Genomic DNA, 24,331 nt, shown 5'->3' on the forward strand with positions numbered 1-24,331 from the left:
CCTCGACTCAAATACTTCCAAACACAGCGAGACTACTCATGACTTTGCCATCATCTCCCACCATCAAGTTCCAGCCACAGCTACTGCCAAGTGGCGCATTGTCGATCCACGCAGGCTCCCAGTAGAACAGTCCAGTCCCTTTACCATTCGGTACTGCGACAACGCGCTTCGCCAACTCCTTCATCCACTGCGTTTGCCCATCCACACTAATAGGTATGCTGGTCGTGTCCGAAGGGAAACTTGTGGAAGGGTTGGGACAATACGAAGGCCAGTTGGTTTCTACGACCATGACCTGTTTCCCATATCTACTAGCCATGTTGTTCATCGAGCTCGACAATGCCGACAATGTCGCCGCGGCATTGTAGAAGGGATAGTACGATATGCCCTGTATGTCGAAATCCGAAGAGGAAAGCCCTGCAGCCAGGATGGTATCATACCACCACTTCTGCGTGTCCCATTTCCATCCATTGTCCAAATGAATCATGATTTGTGGTTTCGGTGACATGTTGCTTTCCTTGATTGCCCTGCTCGCACTTTTGAGCAGCGCGGCTACATTTGCTGCACCCTCACCTGACCCAAGCTTCCCAACAGGAAATAAAAGCCCGGGCGTGATCTCGTTGCCGATGCTGACTATGTCCAAGCCCAAGCCATTGGTGGCAAAGGTGTTGATGACGTTCTTCGTGTAGTCGTAGACCTGCTTGACGAGCGCATCTTTCGACAAACTCTTCCACGCAGCAGGAACGACCTGTTTTCCAGGATCCGCCCAATTATCGCTATAATGGAAATCGAGGTAGATTTTTAAGCCCGCTGCTTTCGCGCGCTTGGCGAGTTTGATGTTGTAGTCGAGGTTGTAGTTGCCATCGCTCGGATTAACCCAGATGCGTTGGCGCACGGTATTTACTCCACTGGATTTGAGGATTGTTTCGAGGGGCTGCGTTTGGCCGGCGGAATTCTTATACGTCTTACCAGCTTTTTCTTCGATGAGTAGAGAGGACCAGTCTACACCTTTGGAGGGGAGAGCAGCGAGAGCCGTGGCGGCAAGGATGAGGAGGGACGGGAGACGCATCGTTTTCGTCGCGCTGGTGGGAGACTTGTTTTGTTGGCGCTGGTGGGACGACTTATTGACTAAGAAACAGATCTATATAGTCGAACTTTGAGCACAAAGCCTAGGCATCACACAGTCTCCAAATTGCAGGGCATGTCGACGTACGATGGTCGGGTGCAAAGCCAAAATGGAGTACATTTGCCGCATGGCAGATCGTGTCATTGGTGGAATGTTCGTTGAAGGGGTTTCGGCCATATAGTAGCTCAGGTCTAGCTCAGTCTGCGTGTGGGGTACCCGTGGTACCTGTATGGGTGTGTTTGGTGCCGGGTATATCATGGTTGTATTCCCGTCATGAATTGCACTTTGGCGACGGTGGCGGAGGATCTGCGCAGGCTGTCAAGGAAGAAGTCGGGAGTGCGCGGAGCAAAATAGAAGCAAGGGAAGCCAGGAACGTTCGTAGTGAAGAACGCTCGATGCCAAAAGCGTACTTGATGACAAACAGAACAAAAAGGGAAAGCTCCACGAGTGATGTTAGTAGTCAGACATGAGCGCGATAGAATTCGAATTCGAAGGCGAGTATGCACTGAATTGGTTGGTCGAGCCATCCGCTGATGTTTGGATTGTTTGAAAGAGTACATAGCACTTAAGCACAAGACTCCATAACCTCCCGGATCAAAAGCATGCCTAGTCCGTCCCGAATGTGCAAAGGAAGATGAGTGTGATCGTAACCTTCCGCTAAATGCCTTTTCGTAATCTCATACGCCCCGCGGCTTGGTATCCATCTACTGCTCCTCAGAGTAGCCCTCGCCACCCTCTGCTGGGGCCTCGCCCTCACCCTGCTCGGCCTGCCTGGCCTGTTCCGCTGCCTGCTGGGCGGCGATAGCCTTGGCGCCGTAGTCCTGGGACATGGGCTGCACAACGGGCTGCTCCTCCTTGGGCTCGATGATGGTGACGGAGTCGGGGAGAGTCTTGGATGGGCCGGCCTTGCCCTCGGGGTCTGAGCCGCGCATAATCTTGACCTTGATTCCGAGCACACCCTGGCGGAGCAAGACGTGGCGGGTGGCCTCGTCGATGAAGTCCTTAGCAGGTTGGCCGGAGTGAATCATGAAACCGTCCTGTGCAAAGTCAGTATGGCAAGTCGGGCCTAGACGAGCGGTTTGTGCGTACAGTGAACTTCATGCTCTTGGCACGTGCGGCCCTGAGCTTTCCGGAAACAACGACTTCGCAACCCTTGGCGCCAGACTCCATGATGAACCTCAGGACACCGTAGCAGGCCCTTCGGACGGCCAAACCATTGAGAAGCTTGTATCGGAGGGACTCGCACTGGGCGACTGCAGAGAGACCACGGTTCTGGACCTTGGCGGCGTAAAGCGAGACAGAGTTCTCGGGGAACTTGAAGCGCTTCTGGATGAGCGAGGTGAGCTCACGGATGCGGCGACCCTGCTCTCCGAGGACCTCTTGTGTGTGGGTGGCGCGGATGATGATGTCGGTGACGGTAGGAGTGACGCGGACCTCGACGCCGGAGTAACCCTCCTCGGCCAGCTCGCGCTGGAAGAACTCGTTCAACTCAGCATAGAAGACACCGTCTGTGGGGGTTATGTCAGCCAAGTTCCGTGTGCGCAATATTCTGCGTTATCTGTGGTGTCCCCCACAAGTCTGCAGGGCCTGTGTCGAGGACACGACCCTACAGACATGGAGTCGACCAGACGCTCTCCTCTTTTCCCTCAATGCGGAATTGGGTATATCGTACCAGCAACGAACTTCCTCCTCTTGGAACTGTATGTGGTCAGTATTGTTGCACGGCGATGCAGGTGGTTGTCAGGCAAACTCACATAGCTCCCTGGGTAGTGGCCATTGTGTCGGACTGTGGAATTGGCGTCTGAACTTCCGCGGTGGTGTTCAGAGAGTCGGGTTCCGTGTTGTCGTAGTCGTCAAGTTGTCGCGAGAATCAAAATCAATGGTGCCTTCCTCGCTTAGCCATCCGTGGGCGGGACACGGGCCACTCACAAGCCACGCTAGCGCCACAACCCACTATGGTATCGATAACACTACTACAGCAGACTGGGTGGCTTCAGCAAGTGGCACGGTGGGTCTTGTAACCACGCTGTGTGGTTCTTGCAAGCTCAACGAGTCTTGGAATCATATTGTGTGGTACTTGCAAGCTCAACGACGCAGTTATGCTGCTATCGAGCCAAACTCCATCGGCAATGCGTATGTACAAACACTACTCCCGCTACGGACCTCTCACCATCAGTGGTGCTCCATCGGGTCCTCCGGCAAGAGAGGCTCGGGCCTCCTCTCCACGCACGACTTGAGAGGTGGCCTGATCAAGTCGTTGAACAGGAACGTGCCGTATACCAGCAGCGCGAAACCGAGGACTTGGAGCCACTTGAACGTCTCCCATCCCAGACCGAGCGACACGACCCAAATGAAGAGTGTACGGCAGGTATCGATCGTTGAGCGCGATGTAGCCGAGACAGTGCGCGTGACGGAGAGACCGAAGAAGTTGAAGCCACTGCGACGTGTTAGTTGACGAGCATAGTGAAAAGGACATGGGTGTGCTCACCCGATACTGATCATGATCAGAACTGAAGACACAGCAATGGCGCGAGAATGCGTCATCTGGTAGAGGCCCTCCCGTGCGTTGAAGTACCCCGTGCCAATTGCAAAGTGCAGGACAATCATGCCAATCAGTGTAACAAGGAATCCAAATAGACCCTCCCAGCCAACGACTTTGATCGGCTCCATGGCGTACTTCTCCATGATGCGCTCCTCGAGAACGAACTGGGTGGCAGTGAAGATCTGCGCGCCTGCGATGAGAAGCACACCAATGATTGTCATGGCTGCTTGTGATAGCGCTTCCTTTTGCTTTTGGGCATCCGCTGACCCAGACGCCGTGTCGTGAATAGCCTGGTGAGACGGGGTCGCCTTGTCATCCCGAGTGATGGCGCCCGCCAGGCCAACGACGGCAACACCAAACACAACCACGAAGAGCGAGAACCACTTGTAGAGTCCAAGGTGGCGCTTCAAGAACCAGACACTGAACAGTCCGACGAAGAGCACCAGCGCGCCTCTAGTCATCTGGTAGATACTGGCAGCTACAAACAGCAGTCCGACGTTCATGAGCGTCGTGCCTGCAATGTCACAACATGCCGGCAGCGCTAACAGCAGTATGCTCCGACCCTGTAGGGGAATCCTGCCTTCATCATCGGGATGCACGGGTCTCAGCGGATTCGCAATCGGCGCAGTCTCGCTATCGTCTGACAGCGCCGGTGTCGCAGCGCCGTCATGGTCTGTGATAGCTTCATAGCCCGCACGGCGGCTGGCATAGTTTTGGTAAAGCGAAAAGGCGCCAATGACGAGCCAACAGCCCATCTCGCCGATGAACATTTGGAGCGTCTGGAGCACGGGCTGCTCGAAGTGGTCGCGGTATTTGGAGTTGGGCGCGTCGCAGTTGTTCACACATTGCATGTCCTAGGTGCTGCCGTTAGCTTAAGTTTCGGTCTGGGGCTCAAGGGCGTGCCTACTTGGTACTTGGTCAGCAGTGTGTTGCAGACGCCCGTGAGCAGCATCATGGCCACCAGGAACGGCACCGCGGCTTTGACCGCCATGACAAGTGTGTTTGGAGCTCCGTCGGAGCTTAGATGGGATGGCTTGAGGTGCCCGAGCGACTGAAGAGTGATGAATCGAAGAATGGAGCTCTCAGGACGAGAGATGAAGTACGGTTGGAGCGACACTGGGAGCGTGACAGCTTGCAACGGTGCTAGGCAGCTTCAAGCTGTGACTCTTGGTGCTCGTGACTGGAGTGAGGCTGGGTGACGCTGATCCGGCGATAAGACCCCTGTCGCCGATCTTAGCGCGCCTCGGATGTTCGCGCCCAGGTGGTTCCCATCTATCGATGCAACCGACTATGCTCAGCTTAAGCACTTCACGATAAATACCACAGCTGCAGTCAAGACCAGGCTCGACAACGACTTCACATTGCACATAGAACATGCGGAGCCCCTCCTCCTCGATGAAACCCCATTTGCAGGCTGGTGAACTACGACTCTGCATTCAGCTACTGAATGACCATCGCACATGACCATCAATTCCACGCATCTAGCATGCTGCAACACTTCAAATGATTCTTGTCCGTGACCTTGCGCAGCTAACACCGGCTTTACAGAAACCACCTAAACTCGGGGTTATTGGGGCCATCCTTCAGCTTCTCCGTGCTCACATCCCTCGCGCTCAGGTTGACACCCTGCTTTGCGTTTCTTCTCTTGTTGTCAACCGTCATGTAGATACCCAGTAACAACGCAGCTAATGCTCCAGTAGCCCCAAAAGCCGCTGTCGTGATAAGCGCAGGGATATACTTCGGTTCGTCCTGCGGACGGAAAATGTTCGAGCTCACCACACCCATGAGATTGGCAAGGGGCACACCCACGGATGTCAGAGTGACGCGCTTATTCTCGTCTGCGACATTGTTGTTGTACCATGTCGACAGCAAGACAGATGGTGCAGATGTGCCCCATGTCATCATGAAGCAGGCAAAGTATGCGACCTGGATGGAATGTGCTACGTCTATCGTGGCAAATATGATGAAGCCGGTGAATGTCAATAGGAAACCAAGGACGATGAATGGGAATCGTAGACGGGAGTAATCGGATGCGAATGCCAGGATAAGCAGCACGACAGCGCCTACAATATTCGGTGCAACTGTGTACAAGTTGGTCTTGATCTTGTTGTAGCCGAGTCGTTGAACAATCTGGGGGAGGAAGAGCGATACAGATTGTAGAGGAACGCCAAGGCAGATTTCGATAGCCAGGAAGCCGTACGTAGAAGGCACAGCGAAGATACCCAAGGCTTTCCGAAGGTTGAAGGCTTCGCCCACTACGGATGACGAATCAATCTGAAGTCGGGTGTGTGCGAGCCTCTTCTCGTCTTCGGTCAGGAACTTAGCCTCGTAACCATTCTTGGGTAGGTACCAGTAAGCAAAAAAGCTGACTGAATTTTTGTTAGGAAGCGATGCCATCTACAGCTTACAGCAATACTTACATAAAATGGTTAGAGACCCCTCGATGATGAACAGATATCGCCAAGAGTCAAGCCTGGATTGGATGTGGAACACGCCAAAAGCCAGCAAACCAGAGAATGCGTTCGCAATGTTTGACGCAGCGTAGAATAATGCCAGTCGTCGTGCAAGCTCGCCTCTACGGTAGAAGGTCGTCAGGTAGTAGATCACCAGAGGAAAGAAGGCAGACTCCGCCATGCCTGATTTTCGTTAGCTTTCCACATCGAATCACCACATGACTGGAAAATCGTCCACACCCAAAAACCATCTCAGAGCCATCATGCCAGACCAATTCTTCGCACTCGCAGCCAACAAAGTCGCACTCCCGAAACAGAACATCATGATCGGTAGTACGCGATGTGGTCCATACTTCTTCCCGAGCATGCCTATCGGCGGTGCGAAGATGACATACGGCACGTAAAAGATGCTCAACATGGTGTTGTACTGGTTTCCGTGGAAGCCAAGATCTTTATCCATACCATCAGTTTTCGCATTACCGAGATTACCCTGCAGATTGTCAGTACACGTACTTCAGACAATCCAATTACAAACCTTGTCCAAAGCATTGAAGAGGTACATGACTGCGAGCATAGGCAGCATGCGCAAGTCAAACTTTAGGCACAATGCCTTCTCGTGTTCAAAGTTTGGCAAATGGATGGTTTCTCCTGCGCGAGGGATGGGTGCGGTGGCATTCTTTGAAGATGAGATAGACGACGTGACTTCCAAATCATTCTTCGCGATTTCGGGATCCTTGGGGGCCGACATGGTGGTTTGCTGGGCGTAGACGTAGAGCAACTCCTCGAGGCGTGCCCGCGAAATGAGGTTACCGAATATGCGTGGTTGTGCGACGACACTCGAAATCAAAGAGAGGCAATCCAGAGATTGTAAAATTCAACTCTTATCTATGCTTCTCCAAGAGTGGAGGAACGGGGCAGTGGTTCTAGGAGATTTTCCGCACACAGTGAGTACGATGCAGGAGGGCAAGCCCTTATCCGGGCCTCAGGTGAGATCCACGTTGGATGAGGTAACATTTCTCCGGCAATGTTACAGTCAGGCACGCGTCAGTATCCTACGCCATGTCGACCAATCCTCACTTCGACTGAGCAGCGGCCCGGTATGCCTCTTACAGCGAGGATCGACGCTAACATCCTGACAGGCTGCTGATAAGAGATGGCCGTCTGTAACGTGGGCTCGGTTGAAGCCGTAACGACTTCTTTGGCATCTTCCTCCCTATCTTGGTGAAGACGAAACGTGTGCTATGATGGATGAATGAGCTTCTAGTGTCTCAACGCGAAATCGGAAAATAAACGTGAGAGCAGGGATTGGAGCATTGCTCCTTCCACACATGGCGGGCCTAGTTTTCATCTCCCCGCATTATCGGTTACTAACAATCGCGTTTGCCATTACAGCCACAATCCCAACATGCGCCAGACTAGTATTATGGAACATTCCTCAAGTTCTACGTTAGATGCTCCAAAAAAAAATACTTGTCCAGCTTATCTTGGCTGCTCAAGTGTGGCTCATGCATATAGAACACCGCCGTTGTCGATAAGAGACATAGCACAAGATAACGCGCCGTCAGCAATTATTGGCTACCGATACTGCGCACAGCCCCTGACATCGATCCGCGTCCAGTGCATCCAGGCCGACTTGTGTGTGCGTGAAATTCCCATGCATGCCATCATGCTCGACATCGCAATCAATACGAGTCGTACCAGCAATCACAAGTGCCGAGTGGGAAGATGGAAGGAGGTATGCATATGGAAAAAGCATGTTACCGAAGACGTCATACGTCACGTTGCCTTACTCGATTGGTGAATCCCAGAAACTGCACACACGGAGGAGATCTTCCTCTTTTCCCACCAGGTCGCAGCTGTTATGGATCACGACCTTGGCAATGCACGGATTCTGCCCGGTAAACAGCCCCGTGCAGGTAATCGTTTCGGGCAGACCGTCTTGGCTGTGGAGTCCCTATGGGGGGGTTATCTGGCACACCATCATGGCGGATGATGCGGTATCGGCTCTCTCTCTCCACAGATAGATTATGCGCATGTGTGGAAGCGAGAACCTTCCGAATGGAGACATATGCAAAGGCGTGTTCCCTGTCGCAAGCTGAAGCATGAGTTTGTATCTTCGAAAAGGTGGCTAGTCTGTGGAATATATGAGCATGCTGGAATAAGCGGTGTGATACCAGAATAAACTTTGTTGTGTGGTCTTATCATACGCTAAGTGTCTACCTCCTGTAAACAGGTTGCTGTGCTCCAGTGCCGTCTATGCTTGCCATACGAGAGACCTAGACTTAGAAAAACATATCCGCAGTATGATGCGTGAACCTCGATCTGCTGAGGCTGAATAGAAAATGCGTGCTCATGAAGTGCCTCTCAATCGCACATTAAACGCCCAAGGGGTATCCTATCCGGCAAAATGAGACTTTTACTCTTTCACGCCTCTATGACAAGTAAATCAGAAAGAGAGAAGGATGAAGGTCCAATGAAAAAAAGATTATATCACGGATTGTGCGCCGCTTCTTTACCCTTGGATGAGTGAGGATGGAGCAGGTTTGGTCGCGCCCATTTGGCAAGGTTGCTAGCGTTGAAGTGGAGAGGCTCTTTGACGCCTTTCTCCCTGACAGGCATTTTGCGCTTCGACCGGCCCGAGACGTACATGGGTTGTTGCGTGTGACCATTGTTGATGTTGGGCATGCTCGGTCTCGACCTCAACTTTGGCTTCTTGTCGCGGTGCTCATCATCAGTCGTCTCGGTCTCGAAGCTTCGCAAACTGCTTCGCTCTGAAGAGAATCTGGGTTCACTAGTGTGACTAGAAGACTGCGTAGAGATGCGCTGCAAGGGACTCATTCTGGATGAGTGGCTTGACGATTGCGATTGTGCGCGCTCAATAGGACTCAGCAGAGCAGCCGAGTCGGCGAGGACATCCAGCTTGGAAGGCGCCCTGTCCGCCAACGAGTGAGTTCGAGATGAATATGTTGGAGGAGGATCCTGGTAATCGTACATGATTTCAGAATCCAGACTTTTGTACTTGACTGTGCCATCAAGCTCTTCATCGTGGTTCCAACAAGACTCGTCAACGCTGCTGGCAGCTGGTAGGAACCTGATCTCATTCCAGGTGACATCTTCGTATTGCAAAGTAATGTAGAGGACGTCGCCCTGCATCTTGTCGTGTGCGATGCAATGGTCCTCGAGGAACGGGTAATCCCATACATCGCGATGGATGAGGTCTGCGGGGAGAAGTGTCAAAGCCATCCGACCAAAGGGTTCGTCAGCTGGGCGGTGACCTGTCAATGGCATCCAGGGTCGGCCTCGGAAAACACCTTTGAACGCGTTGTCGATGCGGTTCGCGAAGCACGAACTGTCCTGAGTTGGAAAGTCTAGATTTTGCTGTAATTTGCGTGACGCACATCGCTTGTAAGCATTGCTGTCGGGATCAAAGGCGAATCGCTGCGACTTGCGCAGCACAAAGATAACACGCACGCTCCACGACAACGGGTACTTTTTGTCGGTTCGAATGGGAAGTTGGCCAATCGAGTGGTGAGGTTGGGTTTGCATGAGAAGCGGGACTGGTGGAACTGGTGTTGGTTTGGGAGTTGATGTGCGGGCTCTGGGTGTGGAGGGACCGGGCGTGACTTCTCTTGACATTCCTCCAGCATGCTCGACTCGATCGACTCTATTCTCCAAGTCCATACTGACGTCGTCCAGCATGACCAGACGCTCCTGCATGCCTTTGATCTGGTCGCTGAATTCAGTCGTCTTGTCCACCACAGCCTCGACCCTGTCGTCCATGGATAGTTTCAGGATCCTCATGTTCTCGTACATGCGTGCCTCTATGGCGCGGCTCGTTCTGACCAGCTCTTCACGTGCCATGCGCTCCCTAAACAGCTCCTGTTTCCAAGTTTGCTCGAGGCCTTGAAGGCGCTTGACTTCTTGCTTGAGCTGCTTCATCTGTTCGACAGCGTGGGCGTAGTCGTCCATTGTCACGACGGACAAAGGCTGCGATTCGTGGTGCCATGCCTGGTGCCCGCAGCCGCAGCGGGAGCGCAGGAGCGAGTCTGGGTAGAAGCTGCGGCATGTGCAGCGCTGGCGCGAGGAATTGCCCTCGGACTCAGGGACGATGAAGGCACATTCCCCGCGTGGAAGCTGTGCGTCTTCACTGGGGGCGGGCTTTCCAGACAGGTGGACGCGAGACTGGGCGTTGTTATGGTACATCAGGAGCTGACCGCAGGCGGTGGTGGTGGGCTTGGTCCTGGACAAATGGTGGGCGGCTCATGGAAGGCCGGATGGGAGGGCGGCTAGGGTATCAGGAGTCAAAAGGAACGGATGCTCGCGTGGTTCAAGAGCCAGCCAAGAGCCTGAGACAAAGGGATTAGCTGGGGATAAGGCTATAGCAATATATAGAACAAGCAAGCAGCCAGGATCGGGGCTGGCGCACAAGATAAGCAACCATGGACAGCTTACAGTCAGGAACCACGCTGTCGGGGCATATGCACGGGAGCAGCCGAGCAGCGGTGGCACAATCAGCAAGGAGCGTCACTCGGAGGACGCGTGCGCCCGTGGGAGGAGGTGGTGGTGGTGGTGGATTGCAGCAGCAGCAGCAGCAGCGGCAGCAATAAGGAGCGCGGTGAACATCAGCAGGACGGACCACAGGATGTGCAGGTATTCTTTCTTTTTGGTAGCGGACTAGCTCCCGCGCCGGGGATGGACAGCCCTGGCATGCCTGGGGACGGGGGACGGGGGACGGGGGACGGGGGCACGGTGGACGGTGGCCGCTGGTGGGTTCAGCGCGAAGCTGGAGTTGGGGCGTGGTGTAGCCAGGAGTAAGAGATAAGACTCATGCGTTCTGGCGCGCGTGGGAGAGGAGGCAGCCCGATTTGCGAACCTCGACCATGCCGCAGGCCACACCCCGTCCCATTGCGTGCCTGTCACCGCCCCTTCACTGCCGCAATCGCTGCAGCCGCATGTGCCCTGCAGAAGACATATTCCCCATGGCCGTTGGCCGTCGCTCTCCTCCTACTACCAGCAGGAATGTGCATCGTGAACACCGTTCAGCCACAGCCCACGGTCCCATGTCGTCGCACGGTATGCCAACCCCACGTCTGCGGCCATTATCAACGCCTTTTCGTCAGCGCTGTCGTGCCACCACCGCTGCCCCTTTGCGTGCTGCTGGCTGCTGGCTCGCCGTGAGTGCCGCAAGCAAACGCTGCTGTCCCCGACCAGGACCACAGCCATGCAGGGCCATTGTCCCTTTGCAAGAGCCTCTGCGCTCTGCCGCCGTCCCGGCCACTTGCAGTCGTGGTGCTTATCGGGCTATCTGATACACCCCACGTTCGCCCTCATTGGCTGCCGTCTCGCCACAGTTGCAGCGCAAAAGCTCCCAGACGCCCTCCGAGAACTAGCAGAATCCACTGCCACAGGTTAAACCAGCATGTCGCCCCCGAACACGCAATCTGTGCCAACTACCACCAAACGTGTCGAATCATGTCTTGCATTCATTCGCCGACGGCCACACAGCCATGTCGGCTTGCTACACACGTAGCAATTGATCCCCATCTTCACATGTCCGTCACCAACCCAGCTTATGTGTAGAACCTCGCGAGATGCGATGCGACCGTGCTATAAAACCACTGCCAAGCACATCTACTTGCATGTCGTCTTCCATGTGTGCTGGTGCGAGGAACTGTAATTGGCGATTGAGCCCCAGCCCCACCCGCGATCCTACGCTGACCCCGGCATTGCACCATAACTTGCTGTGTACACGTTGGCATATGAAACAATGAGTGCCTTTGTCGAATCAGAACGCATCTGTCAAGTACAGACAACACTGGCGGGTTTTTCACCTCAGATTTGAGCCGTGCTGACAGCCCAGTGAACCACTCTGGAGCTCGCAACACTTCGGCAGTGAGCTGAATCCCACGTTTCGTAAAAGGCACACGCCCGCGGGGTACCAAATGAGTCGCTTACAATGAAAACGGCCCACAGCTGAACCATGTTTGCCACTTCATTCCAGCTCCCACGCGTGGCATGTCTCTCATAATTATGGCGTGGTTGAGGCACAACCCTTGTTTCAACGTCCGTAGAGTACTCAAAGCGACACCGCAATCCTATTTGGACACGTCTGGCAATCGACGGCAGTTTTGCGAAAAGTCGTGCAACCGAATCTTCCTGCTCGTTACACGCGCGACATGTCGAGATACGACGGCATCATCACACTATCTCGCGAATACTCCTCTGGGTCCAGGCTACCTCTCTACGCATCTACGCCTCTATCATGCCTCAGATCGAATTGTCTTATCTCTGGAAATATCATGGCACCTTCCTCTATGTTGCAATTGTGACACGTCTTCGTCGCGCGCTGCTCACGCGCTCGAATTGGCTAGCATGCCGATGCGGGAGCTCCCGTTATGTGGGATTTAATTGTATGTCATTCTGTTCCTGATCTGAGTTGCCTCAGGTCGTTTGACTTTTCCCCGTGGTGACATGCTTGCTGCATTGAACTCGCATTATAGATTAGCGAATGCTCTGCCAGATCTCGCGTCTCCAATTGTCAGGCTCCTAGAAGACGCTTTAGTCGTCTTATGCTCCGTGCAGTATGCACAGATCTGTCGCGATGGTGTTTCTGATGCTGGAGACGGCGAGATTTTAGAGATCTAGGTCAACTGGGATATGCTTGCTTGCGAAGAAAGCATCACGGTAGCGATAATATTGGTGAGGCGAGGCAGGCCATTTCCTGCCCTTCTCCCTGGCAAATGCTCGTTTACAAAGTTTAGACCTGTCGCGCGATTGAAGGCGAGATTTGTTTTCACAGCCACGTTTGGTGCAGGCGCATTGAGACTGAATTTGACGTTGGGCCGTAGTCTCATTAAAGCAATGGAGCGCCAGCCCCATCCGCCCATAAGACGCGTACGACAGAGCCATATCGAGCTCACCTGGTTAGTTAGGCGAATGGATTTCGATTGATGAAATTACATGCATAGCAACATGAGCTGTGATAAAAGCCCCCCTGACGAGCTGATCTTCGAGTCTACAGAACAAAGTTGCCTAATGAGACATACTTGTTAACGCTCGGATCCCCGGGGACCTTGGCATGCCGAAGCTAACCATCACCTTCCCTCACATCATCGATCAATCACATCAACCCCCGAGTCCCCCCAAGAGAGTCGAGATCCCGCTCTGAAGTACTCTCGTGCTGGAAAAGCAGCCAAGCATGCCGGAAGAAAATTGGGCCGCACATGGCGGCATACAAGCCGTAGGAAACCCCTAGTAAATGCGTACATGCAACTAATGGGGCTCTGCAGTGTGATTCTTGCCATGCTAGGAAGGTCAAATGCGATCGCAAAGACCCATGTGCCAATTGTACCGCTTCTAAGAACGAGTGTCTTCGCAACAGACATAAGCGGACACCTCGTCCGAAGGTCCGAACGTGAGCATTCTCCCACCCTAGACCTACCTAATGATGCTCACATTGGCTTAGCGATGAAAAAATACAGGCTCTTGTGCAACGCCTCTCCACGCTTGAGAATTCTGTTCGTAGCACCACACGGGCGCCAAGCACTGCAGTTCCGGATCATACTAAATCTTCTGCAACTCCCGAGGATTCGGCATTAGGCGAACGGCCATCAAAGCGAAGACGAACTGCAAGCTCGATAACTCCATCGGCCCCGGTGACCACTGTCGAATCAGAAACTACTCAACAGCCTGCGACCGAGGCCCGGACTCTCATCAGCAAAGAACTTTCGACTAATGGCTTGCTCTCAGTACATCAGCGCTCGGTGCTCGAGACAGCCATCTCGTTTGTGGATCACATCTCCCATGCTCCAGTACCCCCAATCACAGATCGCAGTACCTTTGACAAGTCCATGTACCTATCAACCGATTTGTCACCAGGCGAGATATTACATGTGATCTTAGCTAGTAGGTCTAGTAACCTCTTCGAAATCTCCAACTAACATGTTACAGCCGAGCCACAACAACTGGATCCTACTTCCATTAATTTTCATAGTCTTGACCACATCCCGCCTAAGGCCGTGGAGAGAATAGGGCTTGCGTTGATGGAAGGTACTGCTGATGAGAGGACACTTCTCTTGTATAAAGTCATCATACATTTCAAGGCCGCTGTCATTCTTTATACCAGCAATCTTCAAGGTCCGAAGAGCGTGGGAGTCCAGAAACACATAAAGCAAATGGAGTATGACCACTTAACAGCCGCGCTCACGGCCTTGGACAAAGTTGGCCTGCTCACGAGCCCTTCACTCCTGCTGGTCCAGGCTTTAATTACAGGAGTAAGTAACTATGATTCATCTGTCCCCGCTACACACCCTGACTCTAGTGCCGCAGGCCATGTTGATGCAAATCATGGGTAACCCCACGAGCTGTTGGGAGCTCATCGCACATGCAGCCCGTTCGATAGTAGCACTTGGGTACCACAACATAGCCGATAGCGAACCAGAGAGCGATCTGGACGAAGAAATCTACGCAGCTCTGGCGTGGTGCGGTCAATTCGATAGCGTCATGAGTTTGTTACTCCTTCGCCCGAGATCTCTACCACCGCTCAACATAAAGATATCTTCCTTAGTAAAGCCTGAGCCCACCAATCCGATGTGCATCTTCGAGGTCTTTGGCATGGAGTTGATACCTGTCCATGACAAGATACTTGACATCACCCTAGAAGCGGCAGCGAAGAGGCCGGTACACCAATTGGGAGAAGAAGTTGCTTGGTGTCGCGCAACAATGGCGGACATCCTAGTTCTTATGGAGCGGGTGAGTGAAACAACTGTTTTATAGTTTTACGTTCTGATAGCCACCAGGACTGTCCTTCACATTTATTTGACACCCGCCCCGACATTCTTCTCCATTGGAAGTGCGTGGAGTTCAAGTACTATTCGACACTGGCTTCAGTTCATCGCCTGAGTCCTTCAGTAACCACAGTGCCGGCCGAGCGAGAAGCCTGTCTGGACAGCGCACGCAAGGCGCTCGTATGCGTAAAGTTCATTGAAGCAACAAGCAAAAGTCTTGGGTCACTTTATTGAGGGTTACGACCCGTATCTCTCTTGGTAAGGCCATCAAACAGACACACTACACGGTGCTTCGCTAATATTGCCTAGGACTATGCTCTCATATCCACTGTGTCCCTTCTTCGTTGTGTTCTGCAACGTGGTTGGCACATCGAATGTGCAGGACTTCCAGCTGTTACAGGACGTTACCGACAGCATCTCTGAACTAGTCTCAGAAAACAAATTCGTCAATCGGTTGCATCGCCTCTGTACCACGTTGATCGGCCTCTGCAAGCCACTCATCGAGTCGGTCCAGATGCACACGAACAACGCCAATCTCACGATGCCGGAAGCTACTGACTTGTCGATGGACACGAGCACCGGCCCACTGAACCTCCCTGATACAAATGCGCACGTTGACGACTTCCTGACTTCCTGGGACGACGACCGAATGTGGACTTTGTTCCAGTCGCAACCCTCTCTCGATTGGTTCAATGCGGACATTCTGGACCCTGCTTGGGATCTTGGGTTGCCGAAATGAATGGCTCCGATTCATGAGATAGCAATGTATGCCATGCCACATGTCGAAATTAAATTACATACACAGCAAGAAGATTCAAGTTGTGCCTCAATGAGTCCATGCCTATGGACCTTGTGGCTTTTAGCTCACGAATGTTCGCCATGTTTGCATACATTAGCTCCTTTGGAATCATTCCGTATCTTTCTTTATCCGTCAGAGTGAAGAGCAGTTTGTACTATTTCTTGAACTGAGTGTATCCATGTTTAGCCTTTTCCCACGTTCAAAGATTAACTGTATGTCCTGTTCATACTCGAACTTGGCCGAAGCACTTACTATCTGGACGTTCCTAACCCTTGCAGTTATTCTAGCTTAACAACAGGACGTTCGTAGGATTAATGTTTTTACATAGGATCACGCAAAGGACGGCACATTGCTGTATGAAGCCAAAATACACTTATTGAAATAAGCGCCATGACCGACGAAATTCCAACCTAGCCCATACGGTCTTACTTACTATAGTATACTTACCTCAGCTTCTAAATCACTCTTTCATCACTCTACACTCGCACTGGCTGAATAGTGGCTAAGCCAAGGAGCTGTAGCTTTATCGCGAAGTTGAGAGAGTCATGGTCTTGCCCAATTCTTCCTTCTTCCCTAATCTAAACACCTCTCTCCTCTTCTCGTGCTCCTGATCAATGCTAGTCATAGCAGACTGTAGAGTCTTCTTTTTAGCGTGGCCGAGCCACTTTTCGAATGCTTTAATGTCGAGGAATTCCTTCTTGATCCGGCGATGACACAAGTCGTTAGCAATATGTTTGAAAAGCGGATCAGTAAGATGAGTACGATTGACAATAGCATTCCGTTCCTCCTCGGTGATCAACCGTGCACTGATCTCGCGTCGGAGGGCGTCAAGAAGGGGCTTGGTGTAAACGTAATAGATTCCCAGGGAAAGACAGGCTTGGTACAGGAGTACGTCCTGGAGAAAGTTTGTGCCGGTGAGTCTTACTTCTTTGGCTTCGAGACCGGGTTTCGTGGTAAAGATGTCCAGGAGACGTTCTATACTCTCGACGTCCACGTTTCCAAATACGCGATATTGCGTGACGGACTCTTTGGTCTGCATTAAGTCGATCAGCTTGGTAGACGAGGCCATCAGTGCTACCTGCGGGACGTTGTCACGAACGACAACGTTGCTGTCTGCTACAATGCTAATCTTGGGACCAGAAAGAAGTCTCGAGCATTCTTCGGTACTCAATGTGATGATGTTTACTGGAAGCTTAGCAGCCAAGCTAAGTTGTTCTTCTGAGAAAATAGTATCCCAGTGCTTGGGGATAGCCTTTGGACCAGATAGCGTAAGTGGTGCGTAGCATCGTGTGCTAAGCATTTCTTCAGATTGAGGAAGTGGATGGGTGTCTTCGCACATAGTTTTTGTAGTCTTAAGTGTGTGCGAAATTTGCATGTGTAAGGACTTTTGTGCGCTGTTCAATGTTATTTGGGAAAATTGCTATATACTGATGATGCTCACTAACAATGTTCCGAATGTTGAAAGTCTCAAAGAGTGCGGCAAAGAAACGCCAGATAGGCGCGCATTACCCATGTCTTCTGCGGCTTTGTGCACATTGTACAGCGTCTGTTTTCGAAGCTGAGCCTTTGTCAACGACATTGTCTGAGAGCTGACTCGCTCGAACCTGGGCAGAACACAAAGTCAATACAATCAGTGCGACTGCAAGCGGAGTGCTTGAGCGAACGTGATATGCATAAACATGTTTTCTGGCATGATGCTTGCTGCGTCACTGACGATTTGACGCATCGCCAATGACAAGTTAAGCACGACTCTAGTAGAAAATGTAGATGGTGACTCTGCGCGATGGTATGACCTACGAATATTAACAAGCTTCTTGAATGGAGGTGCACTTGAAGATAGAAGGTGCGTGGTGTGCCAGTGCGCTCGACGATGACTGGTCTCCCGGCGCTCGAGCGTCTCTAATAATAGTGGACGGTGTCTGATTCATAGCATCGTCATTGATGTCGATAATTGTGGAAGCAAGCAAATAGTTTAGTCTTCCTGCTGCCTGTACAGCAGCTAAATGCCAGTCTCGGCAGCAACTTTGGTTCGAGCATGAATAAGAAGCAGTCAAGGACCTAGTATCACTCTGACACGTTTCCCTATGTTATATTCTTTACTCACTCTTCAATCGTCTTGGTGACATTTCTTGACACCTTAAGACGCCAAATTTGGAAGTATACACTCCTCTTCGCAATGTACCCTTCTGTCACATTTGATATTGGCCAGATACACAATCGAACTCTTCAACAGTGCGCACTGACTTGATGACATCAATGATAGCTCACCAGATGTATCTGATTTTATTGCCTTTTTTGTCTCGTATGAGGAGACGAGGACTTTGACGGAGCCAGGATAATGTATGTCTCCTGCGCTCATCGACTGCTACGGACATATCTTTAGATCCATGCGCATCAAACCAAGCATGAATCATAACTCTCGGCGCGACTAATCATTTGTATACAAAGTGATCGCAAAAGTATGTTTGTATGAAGACCTCTGGGAGCTCGGGCAGCAGGAGAAAGTGTACGCAGCTTGCGCGCATCTTCTCTATCTTACTAAACCCTCATTCAGGATTTAACCCTCCTCTTCTTGATCGCTCAGATCCTTTTCACCTGTCATTTTCTCGATTCTAGAGGCCGATGTTGCGAGAAGGTTCCACCTAGCAGGCGGATAGCTGCATGATCACGTGCGCTGCCCGCTGTTTCCCTATGAGCGTTTGCATGTAAACAAACCCCAAAGTCCTCCTCAAACTCGCGCTTGGGACCTCTCCAGCTCTTTTCCACACCAATCTCGAGTGTGCGACCTATTCCACTTTATTTCGAGTATATGCAAATCTAGCAAACGACTTTCAACTGTCCAATTGTGCGACCGTAGTCGAGCGGCAAGTGACCCGATTTATGTCTGTCGGACATGTTCGAGATCCATCAGAGTACTAATTAAACTGTAGTCCAGATTACGTCGAGCGCTACTCCACCTAAAGCCCAATAGCGCATTCATTGCAAGCATGGCTGAATATCTACCGAGCAATGAACGCTCTCCGCATGTCAAACAGTGAGTCGGTCTGGATGCACTTCAACTTACTCCATTCTGACCACGTATTCACAGAGAGCCTACCCATCCAGATCAACCACCTTCCAAGAAGGCAATGGCCCACCATCGTCGCAGAGCTGCTCGAAAGGCCGCTAAGCTCACCAAAGAGTCACCAGTTGGGCGTGCCAATGCACAGAGCTCGCAAGAGAAGGCTAGGCGGAACAATGATGACACCAAGCTCAATATGAATGGTGACTCAGTTGATAAGTCAGGGGAAGACACAGCTCCATCAGCTAAGGCCCCAAAGGTTGTTGCTCCGGAAGTTTCGCAATCTACGGCATATTCTGCTCGAGAAGAGCCTATCAGCATTTCAACTACGACCGCGGACGCCAATCAGACTCGAAAGCGTAGCAACAACTCCCATATTAAGACTAATGTGTTTAACGAAAGCTCTTCGCACTCTTCTTCGGCTATGGCTAGCAAGACCATCACACCAATGTCCTCCAAGTCCTGGGCCTCAGTGTGTTCGTCGCCGATCGTTCCTAGTGCGTTTGTATCTGAACCTCTCCAAGTAAACACGAAGCTGGTCGACAGTGTGACTCCAGTCCAGCAGTCATCAGTTTCTGCCGAAGTTGGGAAGGTCGCCAGGTCGGCCGTCTGCCCTCCTACCATCACTGAGCTGAATGACTTCATCTACCATCCTAGCACCGAGAGAGATATCGCGGTAGGCCGTTCTATTAACAAAGATCGAGAGGAAAAGAAGAAACCAGACGATCAAGCACAGCAGCTGGTAGCTACGGCCATGGTAGTTACCAACGTCCTTGCTGGTTCTCCATTAGAATTCTCGGCGTCGTCTTCAGTGTCTTACGCAGAAACCGCCCAAACACCCTCACAGAATACTATCGATTCTAGCACAGATGCACCGCCCCAGCCAAAAGTGTTGTGCGAGTCTCCAGCTACTGGTACCATGGTAGAACAGCCGCTCGACAACCTCTATGTGATGATACGTCAGCAGCGCCTGAAACCCCTCAGTGGCCCTTTAATCACGATATATATCGGCGACATCGAGTTGACTGGCATCTTCAAGCGGCTCGCGATGGCTTGCTGTTCGGTGTTGAGCAAATACTTCGCCGAATTCCCCGAGTCGCTTGAGTACCGTTTCGCGCCTGATTCCATAGCCCCTGCTGCCGTTGCCTATCTTCTTACTAAATGGGCAAAAGACATGAGTCAGAACTTCGAGACCTATGCAGTTCATATGCAGGGTTCGTTTGCCAAAGATGTCGCCCTGTTGCGGGCTTCTCGCCTATTGGGTATGGAGCCGTACACTAAGCACATGCTTAGCACCTATACTCACTATCTGAAAGACAGCCTCCCGAGCTACCAGGAGATCGAAATTGTGGAGTTAAACGCTACAAGCGAAAAGGACCCTTTGTGGACGCACATGGTTAACCACCTGTGCCACGATCGTCACAAGAAGCTGATCCCCGATCCCGAGAACTTCGCACACTTTCTGGAGGAGCATCCGCGTCTTAAGGAGGCTATGAAAAAGGCTGATGTCTACTTCGCCGGCGTAGCCAAGAAGAACTGGGAGGAGAGGAAATCTGAATGGGAGGCTTACGAAGCCGAGCGGCGTGCGCGCTGGGACCTGAATGAGAAGGAGAAGCGTGAGCGTATTACCAAGGAGAAGTAGTCCGCGTCATCTTTGAGGAAGAAGATGGACGCCAAAGGCGGTTCGGGCTTGATGATGGCGACTGCCAAGGAGGCTGCGTTTCTGCGTAATCGTTGAAACCCTTTCCGAGAATGATGACCCCACTGAGTTCCCAAAGCTGGACGACATAGCCATGGGGAAGATAAGAGTCTACAGCGACTGGAAAGGCTTCGGAAGGTGCACGGGCGTAAATTGCGAATGGCGATCGCATCACGAACGAAAGGCCGAAGCACTGTGTAGCTCGTCAGGCTTTACTACGTTCCACAAGTGATGACAAAACCAAAGAACCATAATGGATTACTTCACTGTGTAAATCATGTATTCGTTTTTCTCTATATGCCGTCTCCACTAACGCTTGAGCTCCTTGTACTCTTCTACCACCCCCTAAATCCATCTCCCTCCTGGGCTTGCTCCCACTCCTCGACCTCATCTGCAGTCTCAGCCCAACCTTCATCCACTCTCTCCTGCTCCTTCTCTTCCACCACGAAGACTGGTAGATGACACTCCTTGCAGTCGACCTTGACATGTATGCGATCGTGATGTTGTCCAAAAAGCACGACAATGACGGTGTTAGTGCAGCCCGAAGTTGCGCAGTTCACCGTAAGAGCGCTCGCCGATGTCCCAGTCGATAGGGTGTGCTTGGCAGATGGCTCAGTGACCGCGATGGATGAGTTGGCGATGCGTATGCCATGTTGCGGTGCGCGACTCGCGACTTCAGGGTTGTTTGGTGGGTAGGACATTATTGCTTTTGTAGTTGTCTGGCTTCTGGAATCTGTGAAGTCATGGATAAGTGCGATGATGAGGAACGGAAAGGTGCTTTAATAGTGGCAAGGAAAGATTGCAACATGTTCGACAGCAAGCGGAATGTCTCAGGAGAAAATGAATTGTTCCAGGACACTGGTTTGTGCAAGCTCTATTGGATTCTATGACTGGGAAGGCCCATCTATTTTGCGCCGTGAAACTGGACTGAGAAGGTACACAAGATACAAACGTGCGCCTGTAATATCAGATTGAAGCAAGACGTGCTAAAGGATATGCTGGAACTTGAATGCACCCTACTATTGCCATCCGTTCTGAACGTCCAAACGATTGCCATAAATATCCATATCTGAGGCGTATTCTGTGGAAAATTCCTGTTCGCCCATGTAAATGCCGTATCCATATTCATTATCATGCATCGGATATAGAGCGTCGAAATCATCCATGGCAGAAGTATTGGGAAAGTCAAAGGTCGTCAGTGAGGTGTCCAACATGTTGCTGGGGAAACCCATGGTGTCGTTGTGCTCCAAGAGTGTGGTATTTGCTGCGATATTTGAATAGCTGATCGAAGATGGCAACCCATCGGAATTTGCAGGTAGTCGATCCATTGGTTGGCCATGGTACTCGTTTTGACCATCTGGCTGGCCCACGAGCGATTCTTGTAACCTCAAAAGCTTCGAAGCATGGTCTTGTCGCAACGTTCGCTTCCTGTCCTGATCCATAGAAGCAGTGTCACTCTCCACTTTGCCTTTCCATTCGGCCATCGTCTTCCCATCTTTGAAATGATTTGAAATATGTGCCTCTCTCAGATCCCAAGTAGCAAGCTCGTCTCCGCAAAATCCGCACAACCACTCCTTGTCCGCTTCTTGTGCGCTCCTCAAGCTCCGCCATTTGTCCCTAACCTCATCTGGCAGCGATGTTTTGTGAAAATTCTTTGCGTGTTGGCGGAGATGGTCAGGGCGCCCGAACGTCCTGTCAGCTTCGCTTTTCTTAGAGCATTCTAAGATGCGATGCGAGTTAAGGAAATGATCTTCGCTGGGATTGTTCATTTGACAGAATGCACAGATAGAGGTTCTGCCGGAACGTGTAGAAATAGTGAGGCGTGGACCTGTAGCGAGACATGTCCATTGATGTTTCGGTCGGTGTTGGGTCTCTTCGTGGCGACGCCATGACTTGGGCGCTAGACGTAGGAAGCAAAAGGTGCACTGCCATGTTTGCTGTTCCTGTGTACCAGTGTTGGATGATGGAGTAGCCGGTGTCTTTGTCATATTGGATTCGTCGATTGGTGAAACGGTGTTCATGCGTCGATAATCCTTCTTCTTGCCGCGTCTCGAAGTCTGCAATGCTAGCTGAGGCTGATTAGAAGCAGATATCCCGGAAACAGGTGTGTAGTATGGATCGCTTGATGGTGTGTCATAGCGGATCACAGGGCTCGTCGTGCAGCTTGGTGTGTTTGTGATGTTGGAGAAGTCTGACTCGTATGCGCCTTCATCCCCCGAACTTCCCTGAGACACGTCATTCAGCAGAGGCAGGTTGCGTGCCCTAGTGTTCGTGAACCATGTTGTGACTTGTTTTTCAGTGATGCCACATGCTTCGGCAAGCGAGCGCTTCGTATCAGAATTAGGATAAGGATGGTCTCGATTTGCTTTGAGCCAAGCACGTAGCTGATGTAAAGCATGAGGTGGAAGCTTAGTGTGTCTTCGGGCGCAAGAACGTCTAATTGTAGGCTCCTGGATGGGCGATACAGGAGAGAGAAAATCCGGGTCTTGAGCACACGAAGGACATGCGGCAGATGTTTGTGGATCGATTGCGTACGCAATCTCACAGGCTGAACACCGAGCTTTACTTCCACTTTTAGATCCATGCCGAGTATGTGATTCTTGTGGGATCTCCAGTCGTGGCACAGCTTGTTTGCCTTTTGGCTGAGTCGGGAAAAGCTTTAGTTCCTCTGGCCTTACAAAGTCCTTGCTCTTGCAGTCATCACACTTGAGGCCTTCTCCTGGGTTCGTGATGTTCCATAGCTGGCATGTGATGCATGTGTTTACATAATCCGCAAGTGCTGGTACGGGCAGTGTGTTTGTCGACAGGTCTTTACTAGTAAAGACGTTGACCCTGGTGGTAACCGGAACGATTGGTGATTCAGATCGCCTTAATCGCAATTTATCTTCGATATGTACATTCCAGAAGTTGCTACGGAATCCTAGGCTGCTGAGGCCAAGCCCGACTGATTGTCGAGGGGGTGAGCCGGGCTCCGAAAGCAGCTGAGGGCTATCAGCATTGCGAAACAATTACTAACAATAGCGTTGAGACCGCTTACATGGACCTGTTCGTCGTCCTCTAAAGTGTTTGACCCATACCCCGAGTCGAAAGACCATATGCTTGGAGCTTTGCCTTTTGGCGAGACGTCGTTCGGAGAAAGCATCGTGGCCACTAGTGACAGTCGTCGTGGATGAATGAGCGCTGGCGTGGTGAGTTCGGTGAAGCCGTAGCTGAACACTGAATCAGAACCAAGCTGCGAGGACGAACCTGTACATATTCGGTTTTGCGCGACGACCCAGTACACCCAGCTGGCCGTCCTGAGTACCAGGGTGTCAGTGGCTGTTGGGGGCCTTACCATGCGCCTCAACCTGTGGCGCCAGAACAATCATTGGCTGTGGATTTACCTCAGCGCAATCACGACTGACTGCGCCTCAGGCCAACCTTGATGCATGATGGCAGCGTCCATTTCGAGCGATTTTGGGGTCAAAACTAGACGCTTTGAGATGCGGCGCTTGGGCATGTGGCGGTGTGCTCACGCTGAGGATACTGACCTGCACGAAAAGGCGGTGCGCAGTTCGTGTGAACGGCGGGTCGTGCGGGAGTGAATCCTTGGTATGCGACGAAGCGTCCTGGAAGTCTTTGCAGCTCCTACAGACAGACGTCATGTTGCTGTTATTCGCACATCATGTCGCTCGAGCGTGCCCGCAATCTTTGTGGAGGGGTCGGTCCTGCGAGCGACATGCGGACCTTGCTACGGCGAAGACCAAGAGCCAAACTCCCACAGGTCACGTAGTCCGCATACCTATGATTTCACTCATCGCAGCATATACAGGCCAAATCGTCGTCTCGCGCGGGAGCCGCCGCACAAGCACCATGACGACAGAATCGA

At 51.8% G+C, this 24,331-nt stretch overlaps 11 protein-coding genes across 11 annotated transcripts; 4 read left to right on the forward strand and 7 right to left on the reverse strand.

Moving 5' to 3' along the window:
- Positions 1-7: 7 nt before the first annotated feature.
- SNOG_11649 (hypothetical protein) lies at positions 8-1,066 on the reverse strand (the record flags this gene model as incomplete). Its single annotated transcript, XM_001801836.1, has 1 exon — positions 8-1,066. The coding sequence occupies one exon, from the start codon at positions 1,064-1,066 to the stop codon at positions 8-10; it is 1,059 nt and encodes a 352-aa protein (XP_001801888.1).
- A 567-nt stretch (positions 1,067-1,633) lies between these two features.
- SNOG_11650 (hypothetical protein) lies at positions 1,634-2,955 on the reverse strand. Its single transcript, XM_001801837.1, has 4 exons — positions 2,878-2,955; positions 2,796-2,821; positions 2,213-2,631; positions 1,634-2,160 (listed from the first exon to the last, which is right to left on the reverse strand). The coding sequence occupies exons 1-4, from the start codon at positions 2,898-2,900 to the stop codon at positions 1,828-1,830; spliced, it is 801 nt and encodes a 266-aa protein (XP_001801889.1). The 5' UTR covers positions 2,901-2,955; the 3' UTR covers positions 1,634-1,827.
- Positions 2,956-3,295: 340 nt separating this feature from the next.
- SNOG_11652 (hypothetical protein) lies at positions 3,296-6,866 on the reverse strand (the record flags this gene model as incomplete). Its single annotated transcript, XM_001801838.1, has 8 exons — positions 3,296-3,560; positions 3,612-4,519; positions 4,573-4,781; positions 4,987-5,087; positions 5,227-6,034; positions 6,086-6,301; positions 6,359-6,608; positions 6,654-6,866. 8 exons carry the CDS (start codon positions 6,864-6,866, stop codon positions 3,296-3,298), a joined length of 2,970 nt encoding a protein of 989 aa, XP_001801890.1.
- Positions 6,867-8,608: 1,742 nt separating this feature from the next.
- Positions 8,609-10,321, reverse strand: SNOG_11653 (hypothetical protein; the record flags this gene model as incomplete). The annotated part of the gene is made up of 2 exons (XM_001801839.1): positions 8,609-9,050; positions 9,111-10,321. 2 exons carry the CDS (start codon positions 10,319-10,321, stop codon positions 8,609-8,611), a joined length of 1,653 nt encoding a protein of 550 aa, XP_001801891.1.
- An 816-nt stretch (positions 10,322-11,137) lies between these two features.
- Positions 11,138-11,531, forward strand: SNOG_11654 (hypothetical protein; the record flags this gene model as incomplete). Its single annotated transcript, XM_001801840.1, has 2 exons — positions 11,138-11,292; positions 11,330-11,531. The coding sequence occupies 2 exons, from the start codon at positions 11,138-11,140 to the stop codon at positions 11,529-11,531; spliced, it is 357 nt and encodes a 118-aa protein (XP_001801892.1).
- A 3,686-nt stretch (positions 11,532-15,217) lies between these two features.
- Positions 15,218-15,643, forward strand: SNOG_11655 (hypothetical protein; the record flags this gene model as incomplete). Its single annotated transcript, XM_001801841.1, has 1 exon — positions 15,218-15,643. One exon carries the CDS (start codon positions 15,218-15,220, stop codon positions 15,641-15,643), a length of 426 nt encoding a protein of 141 aa, XP_001801893.1.
- Positions 15,644-16,226: 583 nt separating this feature from the next.
- Positions 16,227-17,282, reverse strand: SNOG_11656 (hypothetical protein; the record flags this gene model as incomplete). The annotated part of the gene is made up of 2 exons (XM_001801842.1): positions 16,227-17,097; positions 17,149-17,282. The coding sequence occupies 2 exons, from the start codon at positions 17,280-17,282 to the stop codon at positions 16,227-16,229; spliced, it is 1,005 nt and encodes a 334-aa protein (XP_001801894.1).
- SNOG_20124 (hypothetical protein) lies at positions 16,434-16,745 on the forward strand (the record flags this gene model as incomplete). Its single annotated transcript, XM_001801843.1, has 1 exon — positions 16,434-16,745. The coding sequence occupies one exon, from the start codon at positions 16,434-16,436 to the stop codon at positions 16,743-16,745; it is 312 nt and encodes a 103-aa protein (XP_001801895.1).
- A 1,430-nt stretch (positions 17,283-18,712) lies between the features above and the next one.
- On the forward strand, positions 18,713-20,406 carry SNOG_11657 (hypothetical protein; the record flags this gene model as incomplete). Its single annotated transcript, XM_001801844.1, has 3 exons — positions 18,713-18,737; positions 18,809-19,440; positions 19,696-20,406. The coding sequence occupies 3 exons, from the start codon at positions 18,713-18,715 to the stop codon at positions 20,404-20,406; spliced, it is 1,368 nt and encodes a 455-aa protein (XP_001801896.1).
- A 392-nt stretch (positions 20,407-20,798) lies between these two features.
- Positions 20,799-21,164, reverse strand: SNOG_11658 (hypothetical protein; the record flags this gene model as incomplete). The annotated part of the gene is made up of 1 exon (XM_001801845.1): positions 20,799-21,164. One exon carries the CDS (start codon positions 21,162-21,164, stop codon positions 20,799-20,801), a length of 366 nt encoding a protein of 121 aa, XP_001801897.1.
- Positions 21,165-21,482: 318 nt separating this feature from the next.
- On the reverse strand, positions 21,483-24,107 carry SNOG_11659 (hypothetical protein; the record flags this gene model as incomplete). The annotated part of the gene is made up of 4 exons (XM_001801846.1): positions 21,483-23,444; positions 23,501-23,709; positions 23,798-23,834; positions 23,994-24,107. 4 exons carry the CDS (start codon positions 24,105-24,107, stop codon positions 21,483-21,485), a joined length of 2,322 nt encoding a protein of 773 aa, XP_001801898.1.
- Between the last annotated feature and the right edge of the window lie 224 nt (positions 24,108-24,331).

Source organism: Parastagonospora nodorum (genome assembly GCF_000146915.1).
Source record: "Parastagonospora nodorum SN15 chromosome Unknown scaffold_20, whole genome shotgun sequence".
In the NCBI taxonomy this organism is placed as follows: Eukaryota; Fungi; Ascomycota; class Dothideomycetes; order Pleosporales; family Phaeosphaeriaceae; genus Parastagonospora; species Parastagonospora nodorum.